The 11531-nt window shown below is 58.5% G+C and overlaps 2 protein-coding genes across 2 annotated transcripts; one reads left to right on the plus strand and one right to left on the minus strand.

Moving 5' to 3' along the window:
* Positions 1-2437: 2437 nt before the first annotated feature.
* On the plus strand, positions 2438-3598 carry TRAVEDRAFT_47560 (uncharacterized protein; the record flags this gene model as incomplete). Its single annotated transcript, XM_008040142.1, has 4 exons — positions 2438-2482; positions 2537-2689; positions 2750-2988; positions 3043-3598. The coding sequence occupies 4 exons, from the start codon at positions 2438-2440 to the stop codon at positions 3596-3598; spliced, it is 993 nt and encodes a 330-aa protein (XP_008038333.1).
* Positions 3599-4039: 441 nt separating this feature from the next.
* On the minus strand, positions 4040-8827 carry TRAVEDRAFT_64856 (uncharacterized protein). The gene is made up of 5 exons (XM_008040496.1): positions 8430-8827; positions 7655-7793; positions 5904-7601; positions 4742-5844; positions 4040-4686 (listed from the first exon to the last, which is right to left on the minus strand). Exons 1-5 carry the CDS (start codon positions 8580-8582, stop codon positions 4564-4566), a joined length of 3216 nt encoding a protein of 1071 aa, XP_008038687.1. The 5' UTR covers positions 8583-8827; the 3' UTR covers positions 4040-4563.
* Between the last annotated feature and the right edge of the window lie 2704 nt (positions 8828-11531).

The raw sequence follows: 11531 nt of genomic DNA on the forward strand, positions 1-11531 counted from the left end.
CTCGATGTCCGGCACGCAGCCACAGTTTGCGAAACGTGAGTTTGGTTTTGTTTGGCCGGATCGTCTTTACCAGGTAATGCTCGCTACGCTCGCAATCATCGTCCCGGGATCGTATATGTCACATTACGACTGCTACCATCGAAGACTGCTCGCTACCCGCCATACCCGTGGGTGGGCGAACCTCGCCGCATCAGGTGGCTCCCCTCTATCCTGGACAATACAATGTCCTATCAGGTCAACACGAACGCCCTTACCACTCGTGGGGGCAGAACAAGGCATCTCAGGCCTACGGCAACTTGCTCGCTGCGTTCAGGACAGGTATGCTTCAAGCCAGAATTAACTGTCGGGACGCGGCCCTACATCCGGCGATCCAATGTTGGCATGATGAAGCGAGGCTTATTTTATTCGGTGCGGATATCAATAAACAAACAGCCGTGTCGTTTTTGCTCAAGCATTCGTTTACAGAGGCATCAGCTAACCCGCGATGCCGGTATACAGTATCGAGGTATGTCGTCAGAGATGCCTCCGTTGACATATTCCTAATACTTTTTCTTCTGCTCTAGGGATAAGTTGTGTTACAATCATTGTGAACGCAGGTCACCATAGACTCCATGCATAGCAGTGACGTTCTTCGCCGGCCTTCGAGATTGCCTGTTTGTTCGCCCCTTTGTGCCGGCGTCTTGACGATGCTGGAGCAAGAGCCCCCTGACGGTTGCCGGCACCTGTTAAGATGGGCTGCATTTCTATGATGCCGGTGCCCGGCGTGCAGGTACGTCCCCAGTCATCGAGTTGCCTCGGTTCTCGCTACACTTATTTGTCAAATGGCGCGCTAAGGTCGAAGGGACAACTACCCGACGGCGTAGAGTTGCTGCCTTGTCATCGGCCAGCCTTGACCCCGGTACAGATCTTCGCGCCCACAAGCCGCGCACTTTGCGCCGATGGGGATGCCAACTGAGCGGCCTTTGGTATGATGTGACGGAATGTTCGTGTTCGGGTCGAATGGCGATGTATGACAGTGTTGGTCTTTCCCAGGACTCGTTCAAAGGCGAAGCTCTTCCAAACCTATTCATCGGATTCAACTCTGATGGGGCTCATATTTTACCAGCCGGGATCGACAACAGCATTGTGAAATGCACTGCTCCTCGCTGCGAGAACGAGGATGTAGATGAGCAGTCCAGCTAGGTGCATACAACATGCATTTGATGAAATTTTAGAGCGGTGGCGACATCGATTAGGCTTGTCTTCACTTCGTAGGATATGCTACTGGAAAACGACGGTGCGCCGGCCGAATGAGGGCGTCTGAGACAAGGGAGATGGAAGCCTGCGGCGATATTGGGGAAGACAAGCCGGGGTGACTGGGACAAGGGACGTGCGTCCAGGGGTCTGTACCTATGTGAAGCAGTTCGCACTGCGCGGTTAGTCTCCGGTGAGCCACCGTTACGAATGTTTCCGTCGAAGACATGGACCCGGCTGACCACTCGCGCCGGGCCCGCAGGCACCTCCGCCGACAATATAGCCCTTCTGGAGTAATGTGGTCATCGCCGCCGCCACCGCCTCGCGCTTCTTCTCCTTTCACGATCGCTCTTGCCTCTTCGGCTGACGGAGATCGAGCCGCATAGTTGGCTGAAGTCAGGACGATGGACGCCACAACGGGCGTGCGCCACAGCGCGACATTGACGTCTGACGCCGACACGCGACGCGTCATGCACGTGAAGGGGGCTGACCGTCCCCCGGGAACCCCGCCCGCCTCAAGCCGAGGCGGCGAGCCTCATATAAAGTCAGCTTCAGCTTCCTGCCATGACCTCCGTCTCGATCGCGACAGCCTAGTAACGGTTGTACGCCTCCGGGTCCTCCAGCAATGTTCGCATAGCCAACCCACGAACACAGGCGCTTTGGGTTTTCAGGTTGCGACTCGGCGTACCAAGTCGCTGTTCGAACAGGTGTGCTCCGCAGCTTTACATGTCGGTTTTAACATAACTTTCTTCAGTACCTGCAACCCGAGCCGAAGGGGATCCTAGGAGAACCGCGCCCACATACCTCGAGGCTCGCCGTATCTTCTGTCCGCATGCTTTCACCTGCCATGTTGGTGTAACTAATTGCGGTAATGCACAGACTTTGCACTGCCGGTACCTTCGCGGCCCAAGTCCTCACAAACGGAAGGGATCGCACTGTCCTTCGCCAGTGAAAAGGCGTGAAGAGCGGGCGTAGAGAGTTTCTCGAATTCTTGTCTGCCCCAGATCCGTAGCGCTTCCTCTCAGACGGATGCGGAGCATGGGCCATTGACGCTGCAGGGCTTATTCACATGCGTTCCAGCATGGGATATGGCAGTGCCTCGCCTTCCGGTTTAAAAGGATGGTCTTGAGGTCCTCGCAACGTTCGGCGAGTAGTTTTGCCACTTTATCGGACCATCGTTCTGTACAGCTCCCCGTTGCCTGCCATGCCCCGATCTTTGCCAACGGAGTTGCACCACATGTCCCACATGGTATGAATTATGCTTGCTTCCATGTCCGGCCTGTCCCCTCACATGTTTTTCTAGATCCCATACTGGGGTTCTTCCTTGGAGGACTTCACCAATGGTCCTGGGCGACTTGCACCAGTCGCACATAGCTCAGCGCTGGAGTCAGCGACACTACCACTCCCACAGGACAGTGCCTACAACGCGGGGCCCTCTACAAGCGGTGTGGCGGCGGTATGACCACATGCCCATTGACATACTGTCTTGGTGCTCATGGCTGGGATACTGCTGTAGATTCCCCGCTCAGAATTGCCTCCAAATGACCAAGACGCCCTCCCCGGAACATTCGCCACAAACGCCACAATGGACTCCGCTTCCTACATCCCTGGGTATCCCGTCTTCTCTAACGCATGGTACTCTGAACCTTACACCCATCGCGCTGCTGGAGGCCCACACGATTTTCAACGAGTTTCTGGTGCCTCTCATGTGGACCCGTCGGCAGCGCCACCGTTCCACCTCAGCAACACTTCTCAGTGAGTTCGACCTCCCAACGAGAGCACTCGATCTCGGGACTCATTTGTCGAAAGTGCTGTTTCGGGCCCTTCGAACCTCTATTGGAGCACCGCGACGACAGACTTCGATCCCTGGGTGGAACCTAGAAACCTGGACGTGTCAGTCGATCCGAGGGTTTCGCTGGACTTCCGGGCCTCTGCATATCCGAATGCCCAGCCTCTCCCGCAGACCTGGCCTGACTACGCACAGCGCTTCGCATCTGCGCCTACGAGCGACCCTCCAACATGGCTGCGAACCATAGACACGCCAGAGACGCAGCCGCGCTTCAGAACCGACAGTATGCCTGAGCATCTCGAATCGCCACCGCGGCATAGGGGCAACCCCGCTTCCTCGTCCGCCACCGCCTCAGGCTCCTCGCTCGCTGGCGCACTCGGCTCCGAGGCCCTCCCCGACAGTCATGGTGCACCCCATATGAGCTCTTCGTCCACCTTCACCTTCACTGCAGAGCCGGTTGCCGCGCACCTAGAGTGTACCCCGACTCGCCGCACGTCATCTGGTCCGCTGCGTATCAGTGCCCGCACTGGACGTCGTGCACCGTCGCCGACCTCCCCTCCACACAAAAAAACATAAAAGAAAGACAGCACGGAAGCGCACTCGCTGAGGCGACTCCTGAGGCTCTGTATCCTGCACGAATACCATGCGCGGCATGCGGCGGCGAGGAGTAGGAATTGGTTGGACGCGGTCAGAGGAAGCCTGCTTGGCGCGGTCATAGAACGGGAGCACATAGTTTCACGGACATGTCGAAAGTCTGCGGTTGTGCGCGGCAATGTGCCACTTGTAAACTGGTCTCTCGTTTGGCGCGGCACTGCTACCAGACACATGTGGGAATCGAGAGCTTCGGCACGCATGCGCATGTATGTGTATACGAGCGCACACATACCGGATATCTATACGTGACGTGAATCGTGACATCAGTGTGTCCTGTGAATATATCTTCGCTTTCGCAGCAATTGTAACTTGCTAGCAACGGAGACCATCAACACACAGGTGAGCAGTACGAGTGAGAAATGGCATGTGCATATTTGCATATCTTCTGTCTACCAATAACGTTACACAGAATTACACCGAACGCCAAGGCGATAGCGGCTACGACAGCGACGACGGTCCATGAGAATAGAGCACCCTCCACCCTCCATCGCCGCGGTCAACGGATTAGCCCGGCCCAGCTGGATAGCCCCGGTGCGCGAGCGTGGTATACATGTACGGACAAGACGCAGCGAGATGAAACGACAAATGAGAGGCGACAGACACTGGTCAAAAAAAGCAGAAAGCGCGGACACAGCCGGAATGGGATCGAGGGGGAAACGTAGACGTAGATGGGTGAGAGAACCGACGCGCGCAGGCAGGCGAGGATATCGAAACAATAGATCGGGGTCCAGGGGTGGATATAAAAACAGACGGTATTTCCTGTCGTGGCTGCTCGGGATATCGCGGGATCCGGGGTAGCGCATGATGAGAGGCAAGACGTGAAGCGGAAAAATGGCGAAGAAGGGAATTGGGCGGTAGATGGGGAAGTAAAGGAAGCAACGGCACGATTACTCGCGGGCGACCCAGTCGTTACTTCGTGAGACTAGCTCAATCGAGCTGTCGATCGTCCAGAAGAGGCGTTCGATTGCACTGCGCCCACTCCAGCTCTTCTGGTCACGAAGTACTTTAGCCTGTGAATGAAGTGGTTAGTCCTTGCGCAGGTAACAAATCAGCCGTCGCACGTACCTGTTGCGCGCCAAAGTTACGCTGGTCCAAGGCAAACGTATCCGCATGCTCGTCCAGCGCCTCCGACAGGATCTGCATGTCCTGCATGATCGCCTGGATCGCGCGTACCGCGGAGAGCGTGAGCACCTCCTTGCGGTTCCGCGTCGCCGTGCTCCCGTCTCTATTCGGCGGCGGGAGCGTCTGCGTGATATTCTGCAGCACCGTGTGCAGAATGCGGCGCGTTTCGCCCATCAGCTTTTGCGCCTGCGGGATGTTGCGGCGCGAGACGAGCACGAGCATGCGCGTCATCATGTCTGACGCGAGCAGCTCCATTCGCCTCCGCACGATAACCGGGTCCGAGGTGTTCGACGCGGGCGTGCGCGGCCGGCTGCCTGTGTTCGGCAGGAGCGTGACGGTAAGCAGGACGGGGTGCGCTAGGCGCGAGACGTGCTTGACGGCGTTCGGATCGAAGAACGAGCCGTCGACCTCGAACACGGGCACTTCGTCAATCATGCGATCCATCATGCCCTCCGCGAGGTCGGCGTAGTCTCCAATGGAAAGCGCATCGAGACCCATGCGTTGGTTGAAGGCGTCGGTCGCACTCAGCGCACGGGGTGAGTGCGTGTGATGTGGCGAAGGGGCCGGGCTGTGCATCACGTCCGAGTTGTCGAGCTCCAGCTCGACGAGCATCTCCTTGCGCTCGCCGTAGCGCAGCTCGCCGACCTCGACGTCCACGTCCCGGCCGTCCGAGGAGAGGATCGCGAGCGGCCCGCCGGAGATCTTCCGGATGCGGAAGCGGTTGCCGTCCACGATCTTCAGGTGCAGCTTCATGTTCATGAGCGCGATGGACATCATGCCGCCAATGCAGCCGGCGAGGCAGTCCCGGAGGTCGTACCAGTCTTTCACGAACGTGTACGTCCCGCTCGTGTGGTTCGACATGAGCCAGAGTGACGCCGGGTCGTGCGAGCGGCCGTAGCCGAACGAGTGGATCGGAACGTTCGCCGCCTCGGCACGCGCGAGGACGAGGTCCATCTGCGCGCGCCGAGTGGTGTCGGACGCGTCGCTGACAAGCACGAACCCGGTCACCGGGTTCCGCTGCTTGCGCTGCAGCACCACGTCGAGGCCTACACGAAACAAATGTCAGCGAAGCTCTGACAGGTCGTGCATGCAGAACGCCACGCACCATTGTTGACGGCTGTCACGACGTCCGTTTTGTCCTCCTGCGAGCCACGCACCAGGAACTCGTCGTCGAAGTCATCCCGGCGCGCGATGTCCTCAATGAACCTGCTCAGGCGACCCCGGCTCTGCGGCTTCCCGACGTTGAGGAACGGCGTCCGCCGCACCTTGCCGCCGACACCGACCTCGAACGTGACCAGACTCAAGCGGTCCTTGGGCGCCATAGAGCCCAGGATGAAGTCCAGCGAGGTTTTGATGACGCGCATCTTGAGCGCAGCAGTGCTCGGGGTCGCGTTGGGCCCCGGCACGGAGATCACCAGGATGAGGTCCAGCGGGGCATGCGGGAGAGGAGTGAGGGAGTTGGAGGGGCCGGCGGACATGTGCGGCGCCACGAGGGGTGCGGGCGACCCATAGCGGCTCAGCTCGTCATCCTCGTCCAGCGTAGAGAGTTTCTGGTGGAGACCCGCACGCGGACCGAGCGAGGCCGAGCCGTACGACGTGTTAGAAGACACGGTCGAGCGCGACGACTCATTCAACAAGCTATCGGCGGTACTAACCGTGGTGCCGGTCGTGCTCCCGCTGAGCATGCGCATCGCCTTCTGGCTCCCGCCGAACTCCTCCAGGTCGGGCGAGCGGATGTAGTCGGACTGGTGGTGTTGATGCCCGTTGCGCTCCTGGTTGTTGGCGACCAGCGCCTGGACGTGCGACTTCCAGGTTTCCAACGACGATCGGTCCTTGAAGATCAGGATGAACGAGTCCAGGCGCTCGTCTTCCATGTCAATCGTTAGGCTGAGCTCGCCAGCCACCGAGGTGTCGGTGACTTGGCGGATGTGGCGGATGTAAATCCTGCCTTTCAGACGGAGCACCCCGCGTTGCGCACCGCCATTGAGGGATCCAGACCCAGTGCCGTCACCAAATGCCGACGCTGCGCCAGCAGAAGAGAGAAGGCGCGTAAGGCTGCGCTTCTTTTCTTCCACGACACAAATGATCGCCTCCTTGAAGAGATACACGAAGAACTCGCGTACCAGGGCGTCTCGTCGCACTGACAAGAGGTCGTACATCTGGAGCGGGCCGAGTCCAGAAAGCGGGTGTCCTTTCCAGTCGATGATGCGGTTCCGAAGATCCTCTGTGATCGCAGCGAACGGCGAGTCTGCATCCTCTTCATGGATGATCTCGCGTTCGAGTGGCGATGACACCAGTGGATCTCGTGAGTTGGACGGGGATAGGTTGTGTGATCTGCCGGAGTGTGATTGCTGGTCGGATGGCATGTGTTGCGACTGCGGGGACATCATCGCGTAGTCGCGCGACGCAGAGTGTACAGAGTGGTTGCTGCTGTCTCGATACGCGTGTGTTGTATTTGGCGCGTAGTTGTCTGTCCTCGGCATCACTGCACCTGGAACGTGCGTGTTCGTCCTCTTTCCAGGGAGCTCCACTACCACCAGGCACGTCAGTGGCTGGCTGGGCTCGGATGTCCGCGTGATGGATGCGAATTCAGATTGGACCTGAATGGAGGGCGCGACGACGTAGTGCGACTGATCCGAGGACGATGCTGCCCTGTGCTCGACGGGATCGTCTTCCGTTGGGTCGAAGGGCTTTGGAGGTGGTGGCGGGCGGCTGCCGTAGGATCGCATAGATGAGGGAGTGTCGCGTCCGGGAAACAACTGTGCGCCTCCAGGATCACCCATCCCCGTAAGAGCGGCAAGCTCTGCGAATCGATCAGTTGTTGTGCATGGCCCCAGTGCTCATGAGTGTACGCACTATTCGATTTCCCGCCATCTCCGTCACCCACTTTCATCGGACGCCTGCATACACCGCATACACCGAGATTGGATTTGCGGATAACACCGCCAGCGCGTGAAGGGCCAGGTGGGGGACCATATACAGCGGTAAAGCATGCCTAGTCAAATTACTTGGTCAACATCGGTTTGTAGATGACATCCGTCAAAAAGATCAGCCAGAACGAAAGACCACTTTCCAATCCTTGACTCGTCGCGTTCGAGCGCGTCGTTAGGTACGTCACCTACAGCCATAGTACGGTTACGCGACTGCAGAAAAGTACAGGCAATACCACACGACGCAGTTAGGTCGCCGTGCGATGGTCGCACCAACTAAGGCCTTCGATGCCCGAACGCGAGAGTCCAATTTTGCAGAGTGCGAAACATAGACTGCGCCACGATATAGAGACCGACCTAGCATGCCCATATATGGTATACAGCCTTCTAGCGCGAATGTTCACGCTGGACGCTCGAAATGACATATACTCGCACGACAAGTATCGTGCAATGCAACACTGAGACAAATGAGACCCGGACAGGGAGCGCAGGCACCATTCCAGGGTCCACATAGGCTGTACAGCAAGGTGGCGCCAGGTACAGCGGCGAGTGGGGGAGGCAGTCTACGTGGGAATGGCACGGCGGTGCCAGATACAAGGGCATTCCCGCCCAAGGAAAACGCGCCAGATAGCGCGAGGATGCGCAAGTGCATGTATAGGGCGGAGGGGGACAGGAAAACTATGGCGGGAAAGATAACTCACCTCGTGAAGGGCGTGACCGCACTCGGGGACGATGTGGGGCTTCTCTCCAGGCAGCCTGAAGCTGGAGCTCAGCGGCTCTAAGCAGACGGGGCACTCGTCCTCATCGTCTGAGGTGTCGTGGCTTGACACTACGGGTAGTGGTGCGGCGACCATGGCGGCGTAGGGGTGTAGGCTTGCGTTGTCGGAAGTCGTATACGAAGGTGGCTTCGCGGAGGAGTTCCCAGAGTAGGCTGAGTGGAGAGACGAGGCGGATGTCGCGCGCTGCGGTGTGCGCTGGAAGACTGAGCGAAAGGAGGCGGCGAAGGAGTTCGCTCTGTGGCCTGCGGCGGTGCGGGGGGTGAGGAGAGGAGAGGAAGGAGGGAGCTGATGGGAGTTGGACTGATGAAGTTCAGTCTGATGTCTGGCCGTCGAACTCTTCTGAATCGGAACCCAACTTGTCGAGAATTCCGACTTCATACAGGTCCGAGACGCACGCGCGGGGGCGTCGGGAGAAATATAAGGGAGAGGAAAAGAGCGGGCGGACGGCGTCCAGTCGGTCGTCGATGGGCGGGGTGGTCGAGAGTGAGTTAGGCTGCCCCGCCCAACCCTCCGTCGTTAATTACCCCCCAGCGACCGATCCAGATCTCCCTTGTTTTCACCCCTTCTCCGCATAATCCTCCCTCCCCTGCGCCCCCGCGACCACCAGACGCGTCCATTGTCTCTCCTGGCCGTGCATGCGCGTCCGAGCGATGTCTGTCAAGCCTCTGTGCCCCCGTCTAGCCCACAATTGCACGCTGTCGGCCGTCCTCACCGTGTACAAACAGCGCACAACACGGGCGGGGAAACTACACTGCTGCCGGCCGTCCGGGGCCTGGCGGCCCAGGCTCGGCGGCGAGGCACCCGTATATGGGAATATCCACACACTCCGCCGGACGCAGTGTTCCCACGGTGCATCTGCCCATCACCCGTCGGCGTTCCATCAAAGTTGGCTCTGCGCGCCTGCACACGCCCGTGGCCTGGAGCGTGCAGCCGTATTCCAGCCACCGCATCCATGTACAGCCCAATATTGACAGCGAGCCAGCACTGCGGCCATCCAGCAATGCAATGTGGCACGTCGTGATCGACGTCGAGACACCCTGATCTACCCACCTGAGTCGCCGCCGTGCACGGAGGCCACACGGACGCACGGAATGCCAGCAGACTTCGCCGGTGAGCTGAGCCACAATCTCCCGCACTCCCACCTGGGCGATGTTCGCATACGCATCAGAGAACGGCTGACGAACTTTGAATACACTCGCTTGCAGGCCCAGCAGAGGAAGCGCTCCGTTCTGATAATCCGCCGCCGGCTTCTAGCGTTCGGGCAGCACATTCCTATTCGCAGGCGGGTGCGCGCGCGATGATGTTGCCCAAAAGCAGCTTGCATCTTCCTGCCACCTGCATTCAGGGGTACGCCGTCCAAATTCTTTGATAGCTCAATCATAATGCATAACCTACCACCTTGGCGGGGATCAAAATCCCATTCCCGAGCGATCGTCGCGGATGACGAGGGAGGGCATGACGCTGCAGCCGAATCTGCTACCATCCGCTCATATCTTTACAAAGTAATGCCAGGTTCAATGCTCGCGGCTCCGCACCCACATGCGCGCATTCCTCGGGCTCTGTCCTTTCGAAGCAGCGTCAGTATACGCCCCGTCACTTCTGCCTTCCCACTCGCACGCTGATAAGCAGCCCAGCACGAACCCAGACATCTCGAACAGAAGTGATGTGTACTGTGCAGAGCTGATGAAGCATCATGTCATCTGAGAATGGCTGCGGGAGGGCACCGTGGCACCGCCATAACCCCCTCGTCGCGAAAACCCGTGAACATGCTACAGGTCAGCACCCGACGAATCTCAGCCGAGGTTCGCAGAGCTAGTCCTGCTGCGCGCGAACTAACCGCGGCGCGTGCTCGGAGGCGTCGGTCAACGTGTGCAAGGGAGCTACGTACAGGGGTGTGTACTATAAACGTCTGCCTCCGAGCTAATTTCTACTATAGGTACTAGACCTCGTCATCGCTCGAGATGTTCCCAGAGGTGTGAGCCCGGCGGCGCGCTTGCTGTCGAACCATAAATCATCTGTCAGACATAGGACGCCCACACTCAGCAGGTATGTCATCACTTCTCAAGTTCTGCATACAGCTGTCGCTCAAAAGCATTCGGCCAGAGAGATATGCATTGACAGGGCTAATTGCATAGGACCTGCATCCCGTCTTGTGGGAGCGCATGCATCTTGGCATCAACTCATTCCGCCATCTTCCCGTGTTGCATAAGGTGAAGTCGGGCATATCGGCGCGTTGCTTGCAACCTCTACCTCGCCGCTGCCCAGTAGCCGTGTTATAGACAACCCAGGGTGTATAAAAGGAGTGTCCGAAGGTTAAAAGGAGAACTCGGTGTCTCGCAGAGGGAAATAGCCTCAAAGCCACTGAAGGACTCGCACGCCGCCGGGACAAGCGTGCGAGGTCCTGAGAACGCGGCGGCTCCGTCGCGTAAACAAACCGCCTCCTTGGATATCGGCCACCCAACGATGCGAGCCCGCCACCCTCTTGTATGCAGCGTGGAGGTGAGTCGCGCATGCGGATCCCAGTTCTTCTCAGGAAACGCGCATGCTGACGGGTGCCGGATAGATATCATCTGCTGGTCGCCTCGGGGGTGTATAGCCCCCGGCCCACTCGGCGCAATATGTTACCAGAATACGGCGTGCTGGGACAGACCGTGCGGTGGTGATCAGTACGTTCCCCTGTACGATGTCATCAGTGGTGGTATGATGCAGTGGCATGTTCCTGGCTCGTGCTTGTTGTGGGGTTGCGCGCGGACGTCGGCGGACCCCGGGCTCTCATCCGTTCGTTCTACTGCACCTCGAGTTTGCTCAACGTGTCTCTGGGCGCCCGCCAATAAGTTGAGTCTGTATTGCCTTACATCGGTCACTCGCCCTCACCAACCTGCTGTGATCAGCGCAATCGAGGCATAGTATAAGATGTGCAAAGGCAGGCCCTGCATACATGAGGTGCTATCGGAGCAGAACGTCTATAGATCGAGATCATGTAGATGTAAGTGCGCACCCTCCACCCGATGACCTGAGGCACAG

The sequence above is a fragment of the Trametes versicolor genome (genome assembly GCF_000271585.1).
Source record: "Trametes versicolor FP-101664 SS1 unplaced genomic scaffold TRAVEscaffold_6, whole genome shotgun sequence".
In the NCBI taxonomy this organism is placed as follows: Eukaryota; Fungi; Basidiomycota; class Agaricomycetes; order Polyporales; family Polyporaceae; genus Trametes; species Trametes versicolor.

What these genes read in the sequence shown, in the direction of transcription:
- TRAVEDRAFT_64856 (XM_008040496.1), bottom strand. Translation starts at nt 8,582, where the DNA reads ATGGTCGCCGCACCACTACCCGTAGTGTCAAGCCACGACACCTCAGAC. An exon ending in GCGGTCACGCCCTTCACGAG is followed by an intron (nt 7,794 to 8,429) that starts GTGAGTTATCTT and finishes TAATTTGACTAG; the next exon opens with GCATGCTTTACCGCTGTATA. An exon ending in GTAACTTTGGCGCGCAACAG is followed by an intron (nt 4,687 to 4,741) that starts GTACGTGCGACG and finishes CTTCATTCACAG; the next exon opens with GCTAAAGTACTTCGTGACCA.